The 17,480-nt window shown below is 43.7% G+C and overlaps 1 protein-coding gene across 1 annotated transcript; it reads left to right on the plus strand.

Annotated features, from left to right (window-relative positions):
- Positions 1-9,844: 9,844 nt before the first annotated feature.
- Positions 9,845-14,636, plus strand: LOC311139143 (uncharacterized protein). Its single transcript, XM_084174032.1, has 7 exons — positions 9,845-9,991; positions 10,892-11,034; positions 11,340-11,465; positions 11,751-11,778; positions 11,948-12,019; positions 12,603-12,696; positions 14,486-14,636. Exons 1-7 carry the CDS (start codon positions 9,934-9,936, stop codon positions 14,538-14,540), a joined length of 576 nt encoding a protein of 191 aa, XP_084030158.1. The 5' UTR covers positions 9,845-9,933; the 3' UTR covers positions 14,541-14,636.
- Positions 14,637-17,480: the final 2,844 nt, after the last annotated feature.

The raw sequence follows: 17,480 nt of genomic DNA on the forward strand, positions 1-17,480 counted from the left end.
GTTTGTTTATATAGAAACAGCCTGTGTGTGAGTGTGAAGGGGAAGTATTTCTCTAAGCTGCGGTCCACAACCAGACATGTTTGTTTTGGCTGCTTTTACTATCATGAGGCACACGCCCGCACTAGCTGCTTCACTGACTAAACAATATCATGCCTCCAGAGAGTGGGGAAAGTATATGTAGCTTTAAACTTTAGTAGCCTACTTAACAACTTGAGGCTTGTTATGTTTTCACTTGAGTCAGTCACGTCATACATCACACACACCTACACCAAAGTAACTTGACTAATGTTTTGTACACTCAGTGTATAGTTTTGTTGTTCACAATACACACTAAAACAGGGGTTCTCAACCAGGGGTACTAGGATCCCTAGGGGTGATTGCCTATCCACAGGGGGTTCTTAAGAAGACTCATGAGACCATAGGCTTACTGCCTAAATGCATATGAGGGGGTACTTCAGGGGTACTCCGAGCAGAGCAGAATGTAGTTGGTAGTAGTGTAACCGAAAAAGGTTGACAACCACAGCATGAAAATATCTCACCGTTCCACTAGGTGGCGGTAAAGATTCATTATTACAGTGAGTTCTGCTGAGTAGTATGTTACTGGCACAGGTCATTTGGGTTCATGGGGCATCAATAATCTCCTGGTTAGCTCGTTATTTGTAGTTGGTTATTAATGATATTACTCTATGTTTTTCAGGCATAAGATAGTTTTGGTTTCATGTATCAGCGGGTATATATACTGAGTGTTCCAAGATGGCATAGCAGTGCGGTTGTGTTTTCTGTAGTGTCCTTATGTAAATAGCCTATTTTTAGTTTTTTTGTCTTTTTCGTATATATTTCTCAATCTCACTTTCCATCCTTTAACTAAATATACTTTCCTGCAACCCGCCTCACCCAATGTGGAACGGATTCTATTATTTCTTCATACATTTTTATCCAGAACCTCTGGCTGAAACTAGCCAGCTAGCCAGCTAACTAGCTACTTGCTAATAGCCACCGTTAGCGGTCTTCACCATTGTCCGTGGCCGTGGCCTGCACTACCTACCAGCCAGCTCTAGCCTTTGACAATTATCGGCCAGTCTGCACATCGCGCTATCGAGCCAGATCATATCGGATTTTCTGCCGGAATCACTGAATCACTGGACCTTTACACCGGATCATCGCAACTAACTAGCTGCAACCGAATGGCTGTTGTCGTTGTTGGCTAATCACCACTGTCATGAAGCTAACCCCAGTTAGCCTTGAGCTAGCCTCGAGCCAGGCCCATCTCCCGGCTATCTACCTCTGTCAACCGGGCGGGACCTCCTACTGTAGCGTAGCAGCCACTGAACTGCTCCCGGACTTACTTACTGCTGTTCACTGGACCTTATGATCACTCAGCTACACAGCTGATGCCTGCTGGACTGTTCCTTTTTACGGTACCCCATCCTGTTGATCTTTTTAACCTCAGCTCAAACTTTCGTCGCCATTACCAGCTGTTGCCTTAGATCTCTCGAATAACACCTGTGACTGCTTTATGCCTATCTCCCATGTCAATATGCCTTGCCTATTGCTGTTTCGGTTAGTTCTAACTGTACTTTTTCAATGTAGAGCCCCCAGTCCTGCTCAACCTGTCTCAGATTGATCCTTTGTCCCACCCCCCACACACGCGGAGACTGGCTCAATCGGTGCCTCCAGTGATGCTATCTCTTTTATCTTTACCCAACGCTTAGGTTTACCTCCACTGCACTCATATCCTTCCATATCCTTGTCTGTACATAATTCCCTGAATCTATTCTACAACGCCCGGAAATAGGCCCCTTTTTTTCTCTGTACCCAAGACCAGTTCTTAAAGCCTTTAGCCATATCCTTATTCTACTCCTCCTCTGTTCCTCTGGTGATGTAGAAGTAAACCCAGGCCCTGTAGCCCCCAGTATCACTCCTGCTCCCCAGGCGCTATCATTTGTTGACTTCTGTAATCGCAAAAGCCTTGGTTTCTTGCATGTTAACATCAGAAGCCTCCTCCCTAAGTTTGAGTTATTTACTGCGTTAGCACACTCAGCCAACCCTGATGTTCTAGCAGTGTCTGAATCCTGGCTTAGGAAGGCCACCAAAGATTCTGACATTTCCATTCCCAACTACAACATTTTCCGTCTAGATAGAACCGCCAAAGGGGGCGGAGTTGCAATCTACTGTAGAGATAGTGGTGGTCCTCTGTGGTCCTCTGTAGCTCAGCTGGTAGAGCACGGCGCTTGTAACGCCAAGGTAGTGGGTTCGATCCCCGGGACCACCCATACACAAAAAAAAAAAAACATGTATGCACGCATGACTGTAAGTCGCTTTGGATAAAAGCGTCTGCTAAATGGCATATTATTATTATTATTATAGCCTGCAGAGCTCTATCATACTATCCAGGTCTGTGCCCAAACAGTTTGAGCTTCTACTTCTAAAAATCCACCTGTCCAGAAATAAGTCTCTCACTGTTGCCGCTTGCTACAGACCCCCCTCAGCCGCCAGCTGTGCCCTGAACACTATATGTGAATTGATTGCCCCCATCTATCCTCAGAGTTCGTATTGCTTGGTGACCTAAACTGGGATATGCTTAACACCCCGGCCGTCCTACAATCTAAACTAGATGCCCTCAATCTCACACAAATTATCAAGGAACCTACCAGGTACAACCCTAAATCCGTTAACATGGGCACCCTCATAGATATCATCCTGACTAATTTACCCTCTAAATACACCTCCGCTGTCTTCAACCAGGATCTCAGCGATCACTGCCTCATTGCCTGCGTCCGTAATGGGTCCAGGCCTTTCTAATTGACCTGGCCCGGGTATCCTGGATGAATATTGACCTCATTCCGTCAGTAGAGGATGCCTGGTTGTTCTTTAAAAGTGCTTTCCTCTCCATCTTAAATAAGCATGCCCCATTCAAAAAATTCAGAACTAAGAATAGACATAGCCCCTGGTTCTCCTCAGACTTGAATGCCCTTGACCAGCACAAAAACATCCTGTGGCGTACGGCATTAGCATCGAACAGCCCCCGCGATATGCAACTTTTCAGGGAAGTCAGGAACCAATATACACAATCATTTAGGAAAGCAAAGGCTAACTTTTTCAAACAGAAATGTGCATCCTGTAGCACTAACTCCAAAAACAATTGGGACACTGTAAAGTCCATGGAGAATAAGCGCACCTCCTCCCAGCTGCCAACTGCACTGAGGCTAGGAAACACTGTCACTACCAATAAATCTACGATAATCGAACATTTCAACAAGCATTTTGCTACGGCTGGCCATGCCTTCCACCTGGCTACCCCTACCCCGGCCACCAGCTCTGCACCCTCCGCTGCAACTTGCCCATGCCCCCGTCTTCATTGACCTGGCCAAGGCTTTTGACTCTATCAATCACTGCATTCTTATTGGCAGACTAAATAGCCTTGGTTTCTCAAATGACTGCCTCGCCTGGTTCACCAACTACTTCTCAGATAGAGTTCAATGTGTCAAATCAGAGGGCCTGTTGTCTGGACCTCTGGCAGTCTCTATGGGGGTGCCACAGGGTTCAATTCTCGGGCCGACTCTATTCACTGTGTATATCAATGATGTCGCTCTTGCTGCTGGTGACTCTCAGATCCACCTCTACACAGACGACACCATTTTGTATACATCTGGCCCTTCATTGGACACTGTGTTAACAAACCTCCAAACGAGCTTAAATGCCATACAACACTCCTTCCGTGGCCTCCAACTGCCCTTAAATGCTAGTAAAACTAAATGCATGCTCTTCAATCGAACGCTGCTTGCACCCGCCTGCCCGACTAGAATCACTACTCTCGGCGGCTCTGACTTAGAATATGTGGACAACTACAAATACGTAGGTGTCTGGTTAGACTATAAACTCTCCTTCCAGACTCACATTAAGCATCTCCAATCCAAAGTTAAATCTAGAATCGGCTTCCTATTTCGCAACAAAGCCTCCTTCACTCATGCTGCTAAACATACCCTCATAAAACGGACTATCCTACCGATCCTTGACTTCGGCAATGTCATTTACAAAATAGCTTCCAACACTCTACTCAGCCAATTGGATGTAGTCTTTCACAGTGCCATCCATTTTGTCACCAAAGCCCCATATCCTACCCACCATTGTGACCTGTACGCTCTCGTTGGCTGGCCCTCACTACATATTCGTCGCCAAACCCACTGGCTCCAGGTCATCTATAAATCCCTTCTAGGCAAATCCCCACCTTATCTTAGCTCATTGGTCACCATAGCAACACCCACCCGTAGTATGCGCTCCAGCAGGTATATCTCACTGGTCATCCCCAAAGCCAACACCTCCTTTGGTCGCAATTCCTTCCAGTTCTCTGCTGCAAATGACTGGAACGAACTGCAAAAACCTCTGAAGCTGGAGACACTTATCTCCCTCACTATCTTTAAGCATCAGTTGTCAGAGCAGCTTACCGATCACTGCACCTGTCTGTACACAGCCCATCTGTAATTAGTCCACCCAACTACCTCATCCCCATATTGTTATTTACATTGTTATTTATGTTGCTCATTTGCACCCCAGTATCTCTATTTGCACATCATCTTCTGCACATCTATCACTCCAGTGTTAATACTAAATTATAAATGTAATTATTTTGCACTATGGCCTATTTATTGCCTTACCTCCATAACTTACTACATTTGCACACACTGTATATAGATTTTCTATTGTGTTATTGACTGTACGTTTTGTTTATTCCATATGTAACTCTGTGTCGTTGTTGTTTTTTCCGCACTGCTTTGCTTTATCTTGGCCAGGTCGCAGTTGTAAATGAGAACTTGTTCTCAACTGGCTTACCTGGTTAAATAAAGGTGAAATAAAATAAAATATATAAAAGAAATGTACAAAACATTAGGAACACACCTGCTCTTTCCATGACATAGACTGACCATGTGAATCCAGGTGAAAGCTATGATCCCTTATTGATGTCACTTGTTAAACTCACTTCAATCAGGGTAGATGAAGGGGAGGAGACAGGTTAAAGAAGGATTTTTAAGTATTGAGACAATTGAGACATGGCTAGGTAGGCTAATTGAGACATGGCTAGGTAGGCTAATTGAGACATGGCTAGGTAAGCTAATTGAGATATGGCTAGGTAGGCTAATTGAGACATGGCTAGGTATGCTAATTGAGATATGGATTGTGTATGTGTGCCATTCAGAGGGTGATTTAAGTGCCTTTGAACAGAGTATGGTAGTAGGTGCCAGGCGCACCGGTTTGAGTGTGTCAAGAACTGCCACGCTGCTGAGTTTTTCACGCTCAACAGTTTCCCATGTGTATCCAGAATGGTCCACCACCCAAAGAACATCCAGCCAACTTGACACAACTGTGGGAAGCATTGGAGTCAACATGGGCAAGCATCCCTGTGGAACGCTTTCCATGCCCCGATGAATTGAGGCTGTTCTGAGGGCAAAAGGAGGGGGTGCAGCTCAATATGAGGAAGGTGTTCCTAATGTTTTGTACACTCCAATATATCATATCATGGTAGGTAGACCAACATTAGTCCCAGAGAATGACATACCCTTTATTGCCAGCATGTGTAGCACTGATCCTCATAGACGTAGAGTAGTCCAAACTGTGTAAGATTCACATGGTCGTAGACTAACACAGAGGAGGAACAATGGTACCTCTTAAGAATGTTTGAGATACTCATTGTTGCCCATTTCATTTAAAACACACACACCTGAAATACTTCATTTCTGGCAGAGGAAGATAGATCCACAATCAAACTCAAGACATTACATTTGTTACAATCATTAATAGAAAGAAATGTCTACGTGTTCAGTAAATGTCAGCATAACAGTCAATCTCAGTGTGACAGTCAATCTCAGTGTGACAGTCAAGGCTATTATGGAGTCAATGTTAATATGACAGTCAATGTTAGGTATTTGGAATGTGTCCTTATGGCTGTCTTTACACTAAGAAAATATGTGAAATAAGTTGGGCCTCTATTCTGTTAAAATGGTTTAATTTTCCATTTGGCTATTAAACACAACAAAAATGTCTATAAAGTATATTCTTGCAGGGGCATGTGGTGTCAGAGAGCAGAGGAATGGCCTGGGCCAGCTAGCACCACGGGAAGCCCCAGAGACAGAGTACATAGCTGCTTGACCTTTTCTCTTTTTGCACTCCTCCTGCTCTGCCTGTTGTTATGAATGAAGGGGAATTATGTCTGTGTGTGAGTGAAGGGGAACTTTGTCTCTGAGCTGAGGCACTGTTTTTTGGGGGTTGGGTGTTTAGAACCAATCCCCGGTAGCTGGGCAGGGGAGTAGTCCCCTGTAGCTCAGTTGGTAGAGCATGGCGCTTGCAACGCCAGGGTTGTGGGTTTGTTTTCCCGCGGGGGGCAGTATGAAAATGAATGCACTCACTAACTGTAAGTCGCTCTGGATAAGAGTGTCTGCTAAATGACTAAAATGTAAAAATGAGTAGCTATTTACAAGAGTCACATTTTGCCATGATGTATACCATGTTAATGATATCTGGGTGAGAGTGACTAACAAAATCAATGGGCCCCCTAGCAGCCTGGTGCCCTAAGCGACCGTTTATGTTGCTTATGCCTGGGCTCAATCACTCAGTCTATAGGCTCAACCACTCAGTCTATAGGCCCAACCACTCAGTCTATAGGCTCAACCACTCAGTCTATAGGCTCAACCACTCAGTCTATAGGCTCAACCACTCAGTCTATAGGCTCAACCACTCAGTCTATAGGCTCAACCACTCAGTCTATAGGCTCAACCACTCAGTCTATAGGCTCAACCACTCAGTCTATAGACCCAACCACTCAGTCTATAGGCCCAACCACTCAGTCTATAGGCCCAACCACTCAGTCTATAGGCCCAACCACTCAGTCTATAGGCCCAACCACTCAGCTTCGTACTGCTGTTTGATTGCTACAGAGTTATGACCTCACCGTACATTTATCTGCAAGACCCCTGCTTAAAGACATCCAAGAACAGGAAGGGGTGTGGACTCTGTGAATTCTTCATCGGTTCTGGCCAGAACATGACAAACAGCCAACCATCCTCACTGCAGCCACATCCTCATATGGAATGCGTGAGAGTTGGCAGCCCTGGGATGACGTAAGACTGATCACGTTCTTCTTTGTTAGTTCACAGTAACTGTTCTACACAGGAAGGAGGTGTTGTTTATGAAGAACATGTGAAACCAAAGAAAAATACACATTGCTAGGCAACAGTGACTTTAATCACTGCTCCATACATCTGCTGTGTAAGGAGAATGTGGACTTACAAAAGCTAACTTCAGCTCAGATATTTATTGTGCATTGTGTATCAGATTTATCACATGCATCAGGTTCCAGTTTTCTTTAGCTAATAAACAAATATAACAACTGTCTCTAGTCTTTGACACCTGACTCCTGCCTGCTGTGCTCCAGGCCTACTCCTGCCAGTACCATTCTCCTGTCTTCCCTGCCTTACTACACTAGGGTCAAGGAGTGAGCATTGACATGGCATGGGCACAACTTTCTATATAAAACACTGCTCTCAGTATAGAGTTACATGTTTAATAGGATGTCTGGGGCTCTGACACTCTGGGTGGTGTTCCATAGTCCTGACATACTGTAGGAAAATGTTGCCATGGCTTGCTTAGATGCAGGTAGCTTATAGCAGGTAGCCTATCGCCCCTGATAGGCCTACATCTTCAGATCGTCTACAGTAGCCTAGGCAAAATGTAGGAAAGTGAACGATTTAGCAGCTTGCTTAGTTCAAATTAACAGACTAAGCTTTGATTTTGATAACTTCCAATATATTGAACTAAACATGGCCATTAATAATTGCATAGTAACACAAGGCTACAAAAACAATACACTGAAGTTATAGGCTATTTATTAAATCAATTTGCCAGCTCCAGGTATGATACACATGTGGCATGAATTGAGTTGCAATGACTCCAGTGATATAGTCATTTCAACATATTTATTGTATCAAATGGCAGCCTACAGTAGCCTACAATGGCATAAACACTACCTGACCAAAATTATGTGGACACCTGCTCATCAAACATTTCAGTCCAAAATCATGGGCATTAATATGGAGTTGGTCCCTCCTTTGCTGATACAACAGCCTACACTCTTCTGGGAAGGCTTTCCACTAGATGTTGGAACATTGCTGCAGGGACTTGCCACAAGAGCATTAGTGAGGTCAGGCACTGATGTTGGGCATTTAGGCCTGTCTCACAGTCTGCGTTCCAATTCATCCCAAAGGTGTTTGTTGGGGTTGAGGTCAGGGCTCTGCACAGGCCAGTCAAGTTCTTCCACACCGATCTCGACAAACCATTTCTGTATGGACCTCGCTTTGTGCACGGAGGCATTGTCATGCTGAAACAAGAAAGGGCCTTCCCCAAACTGTTGCCACAAAGTTGGAAGCACAAAATCGTCTAGAATGTCATTGTATGCTGTATCGTTAAGATTTCCCTTCACTGGAACTAAGGGGCCTAGCCCAAACCATGAAAAATAGCCCCAGACCATTATTCCTACTCCACCAAACTTTACAGTTGGCACTGTGCATTGGGGCAAGTAGCGTTCTCCTGGCATCCGCCAAACCTAGATTTGTCCACCGGACTGCCAGATGACGATGCGTCATCACTCCAGAAAACACGTTCCACTGCTCCAGAGTTCAATGGCGGCAAGCTTTACACCACTCCAGCCGATGCTTGGCATTGCGCATGGGGATCTTAGGCTTGTGTGTGGCTGCTCGGCCATGGAAACCCATTTCATGAAGCTTCCTACGAACAGTTATTGTGCTGATGTTGCTTCCAGAGGCAGTTTGGAACTCTGTAGTGAGTGTTGAAACCGAGGACAGACGATTTTAACGCACTACACACTTCAGCCCTTGGTGGTCCCGTTCTGTGAGCTTGTGTGGCCTACCACTTCACAGCGTTGTTGCTCCTAGACCAGGGTTGCCCAACCCTGTTCCCGGAGAGCTACCCTCCTGTAGGCTTTTGCTCCAACCCCAGGTATTACTAACCTGATTCATCTTATCAACCTGCTAATTATTAGAATCAGGTGTGCTAGATTAGGGTTGGAGCTAAAACCTACAGGACAGTAGCTCTCCAGGAACAGGGTTGGGCAGTCCTGTCCTAGACGTTTCTACATCACAATAATAGCACTTGACCGGGGCAGCTCTAGCAGGGCAGACATTTTTACAAACTGACTTGTTGGAAAGGTAGCATCCTATGAAGGTGCCAAATGTAAAGTCACTGAGCTCTTCAGTAATGCCATTCTACTGCCAATGTCTGTCTATGGAGATTGCATGACCCGTGTGCTCAATTTTATACACCTGTCATCAATGGGTGTGGCTGAAATAGCCGAATCCACTAATTTGAAGCGTTGTCCAGATCATTTTGCATATAGTGTAAATTAATAGGCTACTTGATGGCCAACAGATGCAAATATATCATTCTCCACATTTAATGTCAGCCAATAGTGGGCTAAGCTGCGTGCTGCAGTGCTCTATCAACACTCACCCTCCGGCCCTCCCCAACACTGAGCAACAGCCTGCCTCACTGCCTGATAGTCAGCAGTAGCAGGTCACAGTGATATATAAATGATATATAATTATTATTTTTTATTTATTTTTAAGAGAAATGCCATGGCGTTCTCGGTGCAATTTAGAAGTAACCCAAAAACCCGCAATCTGCAACCAATACATTTTCACCTGCGACATTGTTTTCAAAGTATCCCAATTTTCGTGGACTCAACGAGCATGCAACCCTACTATGAGTTGTATTTCCGTCATGCGGCAGACCATACTGAGAAGTCGTATGATATCGTTGTCACCATACGTCACCGATCACTACACCGCCTACCAAAGGGCTATTAGGCTAGATTTCTCACGGCTGACGCCACATACCTAAACTGTATCGCCGTCTCGGTTATTTAAAATGATTATTCCTACAACTTCTGGTTCTGGCATGTTGTGGAAACTGACTTGCGCGTACAGTAAGTAGTAATTTTACAGCATGGCGATACATTTTTGCATGCAACTTTTACACTTGTTACAATGTGACCTCGGTCACTGTAAAAAATAGTGCGTTTTCTTTCTCAGCTGTCTCCGCATCTGTAGGTTATTGTGTGTGCGCATTTTAAACTGCGTATATTACACACTCATTTAATTGTATCAGATTTTATCAACGTATTTGTATAAACGTGATGAGATGGATTTTAAAGTCTGTTAAGACCACCGTACATTTGTTTTAAAATGTGTTTTCAGGACTACCGGTATTTCATAAATTAGGAGGAACGTGCTTACTTTGTAACTGATCATTCACTCCATTTTAATTCCAATAAAAACATACAAAACAAAGCTACCAATAGATAACGCATGCATACTAGACCCGATCGCCGAGCCATTGAATGGGCCGAAATAGGCTTCTCCATGTAGGTTGATTTGTACATTACAGTAGCAGATACCATGCTAGTGCCAAGCAAGCGAATCCAAGTCTATGGGGGGAATCCCCATGAGCCAGTCCAGTCAAGCATAAGCGGGTTTAAAAGCCAGCGTGCGCCTTTATGGGTGGAGACTGTTACAGTATATAGGCCTAGTGGAGCGTATGAGAGTAACTCTCAGACACAGTTCAAGCATATTGATGTTATGTTTGATCACTTTCCCCAATCTTCTCCCAACACAATAACACTCGCATTCCACAAACAATTTAGTCTGCTGTTTAGTTTTTTTACATGCTACATCTCTCCAACAATGCATAGATACATTGTGCTTGTGTGTGGTGAGATTTACTGGGTTGATTTAGCTTCTGCAATAGCCTAACTGATGCAACAGTGACAAAAGGAAATGTGATTCATGGAGTAAAGTTGTAACTGAGTTCTCTCTTTTTCACACAGTTCTAGTGGGGTGTCTGCTGCCTGTTGTAGGCACTCACAACATTAACTGTAAGGTGACCCAACATCCTAACCATACAACGACCTATGACCTCCCTGAAATTCTGCCTTTGGCCAATTGCGAGACCCAGTGGTTGGATGAAAACGTGAGTGACAGCAGAAGATACCAACAATATGACGACTCATTAAGGAGTTACATCTGTTGGTAAAATGTTCAAGTAATTGTAAGCCTGGTTCTAAAGAGCTTCAGCCTTCTGCTCCAGCCCAGCACAAACATAGCCCACATGGTTCAACTAATCATGGTCTTGATGAGCAATGCAGTGTGTTAGTGCTGAGCTTGAACAAAAGCCTGCGCACCCAGGAGTTGTTTAGGACCAGGAGTTGGGAAACACTGAACTACAGTACTTTATGTTAGACCTCTTACTTATGTTGTCTATTTTACTTTATTTAGAGCACTGTTCTTGCCAATGACAAAGAGATGGATGAAAACCGTACTTTGGCTCAGACCAGTCACTCCATCACTATCTTAGGCTGCCTGGACAGACTGACCTACTCAGTGGACTGCACACAGCCTGTGGTATGTTGCTGTTACAGGTAGTGGTTACTCTAGTGTTTCTGTTGGATCTGATGAAGCAAGGACATGGTTTAAGATACACCAATAAGATCATGTGTCTGTCTATGTCTTAGTGTGTGTCTACACTTCCAGTATTTAACTTGTTACCTACTTTATCAGGATGGACAGGGGTGGGAGGGGTATGTCATGTGAGTGATGGTATAAGTCCTGACATGTTCAGGATATCTACTAGCATGTTCTCTCTCTCTCTCTCTGTCCTCTTCAACCCATTTTTTCTCTCTCTTACAGGCACCATTTTGGGAGGTGCAGTGCCTCAGTGAGTAAACACACACACACACACACTAAGAACAATGCTGCTAGAGGCTGTTGTATGAATGAGTGACAGGGGAAGTTTGTCACAGTTGACAGACAGCATAGCAGCAATACTTTTACTGTGGTGTGGCAGACAAATGACTGATTCATCTCTTTTATTTTGTGTTCTCCAGCTAACTGCAGTAATGGACCTTACAAACCTGCCACCAATCTCCTCAGTAATGACCATGTCCCCATCAATCAAGGTTAGAGTAATACCGTTTCACCTTTTCAATCTGACACGGCTTGCTTTACTGTAGCCAATCTGACTGCGCACATTGAACCCGGTTCAAAGAAAAGACCTGACTATCCTGGGGAAAAACTGGAAGATATAACAGTTGACCTGACTCATCAAGAACTTGGTGTGTTGTCACTTTACCACTCTCCCTTCTCTCCCTGTGTTTACACCCAGGTTCACTTTGATATGGATCAACTGTTTATTATCTCACATTAGCTTATCCTCAGGTGTGTTTATCTACTCTAACAGGATCTTATTTAACCTCAGAGGCTCAGCTAGGCTCAGAAGGAGTGTTACAGCTGAGATAACCAGAGATTATCAGCTCTATGAGTTGACTCAATTCAATACATCTTTATCTTGCAATTAAACACTTGAAAAACACTCCACTGCTGCCCGGCCTATGGAGTGGGGCAATGACAGAGCAGAGGCACTCAGGCTAAACAAACACAGATTGAGTGTTAGTCAGATCTCTGGCTCTGATCTGTAGCTGGATTGAGACATATGGGGAGGTTTTCTGTGTGCTCAGTCTCTCTCTCCTCTCACATACACAGATGCTAGGAACAACACAGGTACCTGGGTTCTGATGGGTGTGGTCATCACTGTGATACTGCTGGCTGTGCTGGCAGCATATGTATTAAAGAAGAGGTATGGATTAATGGATGGATGGATATACGGATTGTATGGATACATGGATTGTATGGATGGACGGATAGATGGATATGGATTGGATGGATAGATTTAAAGGATGGATGGATGTATATATATGGATTGGGTGGATGTATATACGGATTGGATGGATGTATATATGGATTGGATGGATATATGGCTCGGATGGATGGGTTAATGGATGGATGCCATCAGAAAGTATTCAGACCCCTTGAATTTTTTCACATTTTGTTAGGTTACAGCCTTATTCTAAAATGGATGAAAAAAAAAAAATCCTCAGCAATCTACACACAATACCCCATAATGACAAAGCGAAAACAGGTTTTTAGATTTTTTTGCAAATGTATAAAAAAAACGAATACATTATTTACGTAAGTATTCAAACCCTTTGCTATGAGACTCGAAATTGAGCACAGGTGCATTCTGTTTCCATTTATCATCCTTGAGATGTTTCTACAACTTGATTGGAGTCCACCTGTGGTAAATTCAATTGATTGGACATGATTTGGAAAGGCACACACCTGTCTATATAAGGTCCCACAGTCGACAGTGCATGTCAGAGCAAAAACCAAGCCATGAGGTCGAAGGAAGTGTCCGTAGAGCTCCGAGACAGGATTGTGTCGAGGCACAGATCTAGGGAAGGGTACCAAATCATTTCTGCAGCATTGAAGGTCCTCAAGAACACAGTGGCCTCCATCATTCTTCAATGGAAGAAGTTTGGAAAGGACAAGACTCTTGCTAAAGCTGGCCGCCTGGCCAAACTGAGCAATCGGGGGAGAAGGGCCTTAATCAGGGAGGTGACCAAGAACCCAATGGTCACTCAGACAGAGCTCTAGAGTTCCTCTGTGGAGATGGGAGAACCTTCCAGAAGGACAACCTCTCTGAAGCACTCCACCAATCAGGCCTTTATGGTAGAGTGGCCAGATGGAAGCCACTCTTCAGTAAAAGGCACATGACAGCCCGCTTGGAGTTTGGCAAAAGGCACCTAAAGACTCTCAGACCATGAGAAACAAGATTCTCTGGTCTGATGAAATCCTGATTGACCTCTTTGGCCTGAATGCCAAGCGTCACGTCTGGAGGAAACCTGGCACCATCCCTACGGTGAAGCATGGTGGTGGCAGCATCATGCTGTGGGGATGTTTTTCAGGGGCAGGGACTGGGAGACTAGTCAGGATCGAGGGAAAGATGAACGGAGCAAAGTACAGAGAGATCCTTGATGAAAACCTGCTCAGGACCTCAGACTGGGGCGAAGGTTCACCTTCCAACAAGACAACGACCCTAAACACACAGCCAAGACAACGCAGGAGTGGCTTCGGGACAAGTCTCTGAATGTCCTTTAGTGGCCCAGCCAGGGCCTGGACTTTAACCCAATCGAACATCTCTGGGAGACCTGAAAATAGCTGTGCAGCAAGGCTCCCCATCCAACCTGACAGAGCTTGAGAGGATCTGCAGAGAAGAATGGAAGAAACTCCCCAAATACAGGTGTGCCAAGCTTGTAGCGTCATACCCAAGAAGACTCGAGGCTGTAATCGCTGCCAAAGGTCCTTCAACAAAGTACTGAGTAAAGGGTCTGAATACTTATGTAAATGTGATATTTGAGTTTTTTAACATAACAAAATGTGGAGAAGTCAAGTGGTCTGAATTCTTGCCGAATGCGCTGTATATACGGATTGGATGGATGGATGGATATACTGATTGGATAAATGCATAGGACTGTGTATGTGTAGAGTGAATGTGTTGCTCAATATGTTTGCTATTATTTTTATAGATGTTTCGGCAAGACGTGGATCAAGATCCCGACCCAACAATGTTCTTCAGTGTGAATGCTAGCTGCCTGGCTGAATGTTTTGGTTTGGTGGTTGGGTTAATGCAATGCAACTGTTTTAGTGTTTTTTAAGGTGTTTTTCTGTTTTATCCTATCTCCTTTGTAATGGCCCTGTGGCATGACATAGCACATGTTACATTCTGGACAGCTTTAGACTGTGGAAGTCTAGTCTCTTCAGCTGCACCAGCGAGTACACAAGGAGTAACTAGAAATTATACAAACTATTATTATATAGTACTACTCTGGGAAATAATGACTCAGAATAGTATATCTTGTGGTTTGAAGAATCATGTATGGATTACATGATTACTGTCTCAATGATATGATCAGGGATATACTTCAGACTGCTACCTCTAACCCCTAATATATACACAATATATGGATACTACATTGAAAGATGACTGTTCTGTTCACCATATATTGTCTTATTGATCAGAATATAATATTTATGTAGCTATTTAAAAGTAATATTTGTTATAATATTATAAATGCTGTACTCATATTTTTTACATTACATAATGAATTGCATAATGTGTCATAATATATCATACAGTGGGGAGAAAAAGTATTTAGTCAGCCACCAATTGTGCAAGTTCTCCCACTTAAAAAGATGAGAGAGGCCTGTAATTGTCATCATAGGTACACGTCAACTATGACAGACAAATTGAGATTTTTTTTCTCCAGAAAATCACATTGTAGGATTTTTAATGAATTTATTTGCAAATTATGGTGGAAAATAAGTATTTGGTCACCTACAAACAAGCAAGATTTCTGGCTCTCACAGACCTGTAACTTCTTCTTTAAGAGGCTCCTCTGTCCTCCACTCGTTACCTGTATTAATGGCACCTGTTTGAACTTGTTATCAGTATAAAAGACACCTGTCCACAACCTCAAACAGTCACACTCCAAACTCCACTATGGCCAAGACCAAAGAGCTGTCAAAGGACACCAGAAACAAAATTGTAGACCTGCACCAGGCTGGGAAGACTGAATCTGCAATAGGTAAGCAGCTTGGTTTGAAGAAATCAACTGTGGGAGCAATTATTAGGAAATGGAAGACATACAAGACCACTGATAATCTCCCTCGATCTGGGGCTCCACGCAAGATCTCACCCCGTGGGGTCAAAATGATCACAAGAACGGTGAGCAAAAATCCCAGAACCACACGGGGGGACCTAGTGAATGACCTGCAGAGAGCTGTGACCAAAGTAACAAAGCCTACCATCAGTAACACACTACGCCGCTAGGGACTCAAATCCTGCAGTGCCAGACGTGTCCCCCTGCTTAAGCCAGTACATGTCCAGGCCCGTCTGAAGTTTGCTAGAGTGCATTTGGATGATCCAGAAGAGGATTGGGAGAATGTCATATGGTCAGATGAAACCAAAATATAACTTTTTGGTAAAAACTCAACTCGTCGTGTTTGGAGGACAAAGAATGCTGAGTTGCATCCAAAGAACACTATACCTACTGTGAAGCATGGGGGTGGAAACATCATGCTTTGGGGCTGTTTTTCTGCAAAGGGACCAGGACGACTGATCCGTGTAAAGGAAAGAATGAATGGGGCCATGTATCGTGAGATTTTGAGTGAAAACCTCCTTCCATCAGCAAGGGCATTGAAGATGAAACGTGGCTGGGTCTTTCAGCATGACAATGATCCCAAACACACCGCCCGGGCAACGAAGGAGTGGCTTCGTAAGAATCATTTCAAGGTCCTGGATTGACCTAGCCAGTCTCCAGATCTCAACCCCATAGAAAATCTTTGGAGGGAGTTGAAAGTCTGTGTTGCCCAGCGACAGCCCCAAAACATCACTGCTCTAGAGGAGATCTGCATGGAGGAATGGGCCAAAATACCAGCAACAGTGTGTGAAAACCTTGTGAAGACTTACAGAAAACGTTTGACCTGTGTCATTGCCAACAAAGGGTATATAACAAAGTATTGAGAAACTTTTGTTATTGACCAAATACTTATTTTCCACCATAATTTGCAAATAAATTCATTAAAAATCCTACAATGTGATTTTCTGGATTTTTTTCCCTCATTTTGTCTGTCATAGTTGACGGGTACCTATGATGAAAATTACAGGCCTCTCTCATCTTTTTAAGTGGGAGAACTTGCACAATTGGTGGCTGACTAAATACTTTTTTTCCCCACTGTATGTAACATAATATATAAACTGCAAAAAAAAGAAACGTCCTTTCGCTGTCAACTGTTTATTTTCAGCAAACTTAACATGTGTAAATATTTGTATGAACATAAGATTCAACAACTGAGACATAAATTGAACAAGTTCCACAGACATGTGACTAACAGAAATGGAATAATGTCCCTGAACAAAGGGGGGGTCAAAATCTAAAGTAACAGTCAGTATCTGGTGTGGCCACTAGCTGCATTAAGTACTGCAGTTTGTTTTTCATCGTTAGGGAGTGGGAAACTGGTCAGAATTGAAAGAATTATGGATGGCGCTAAATACAGAGAAATTCTTGAGGGAAACCTGTTTCAGTCTTCCAGAGATTTGAGACTGGGATGGATGTTCACCTTCCAGCAGGACAATGACCCTAAGCATACTGCTAAAGCAACACTCGATTGGTTGACTGGGAAACATTTAAATGTCTTGGAATGGCCTAGTCAAAGCCCAGACCTCAATCCAATTGAGAAACTGTGGTATGACTTAAAGATTGCTGTACACACCAGCAGAACCTATCCAACTTGAAGGAGCTGGAGCAGTTTTGCCTTGAAGAATGGGAAAAAATCCCATTGGCTAGATGTGCCAAGCTTATAGAGACATACCGTGACTTACATTTACATTTTACATTTTAGTCATTTTAGCAGACGCTCTTATCCAGAGCGACTTACAGTTAGTGCATACATATTATTATTATTTTTTCATACCCCCTGTGGGAAACGAACCCACAACCCAGGCGTTGCAAACGCCATGCT

Source organism: Coregonus lavaretus (assembly GCF_964263955.1).
Source record: "Coregonus lavaretus genome assembly, chromosome: 13".
Taxonomy (NCBI): Eukaryota; Metazoa; Chordata; class Actinopteri; order Salmoniformes; family Salmonidae; genus Coregonus; species Coregonus lavaretus.

What these genes read in the sequence shown, in the direction of transcription:
- LOC311139143 (XM_084174032.1), top strand. Translation starts at nt 9,934, where the DNA reads ATGATTATTCCTACAACTTCTGGTTCTGGCATGTTGTGGAAACTGACT. An exon ending in CCCAGTGGTTGGATGAAAAC is followed by an intron (nt 11,035 to 11,339) that starts GTGAGTGACAGC and finishes TACTTTATTTAG; the next exon opens with AGCACTGTTCTTGCCAATGA. An exon ending in TTGGGAGGTGCAGTGCCTCA is followed by an intron (nt 11,779 to 11,947) that starts GTGAGTAAACAC and finishes TGTGTTCTCCAG; the next exon opens with CTAACTGCAGTAATGGACCT.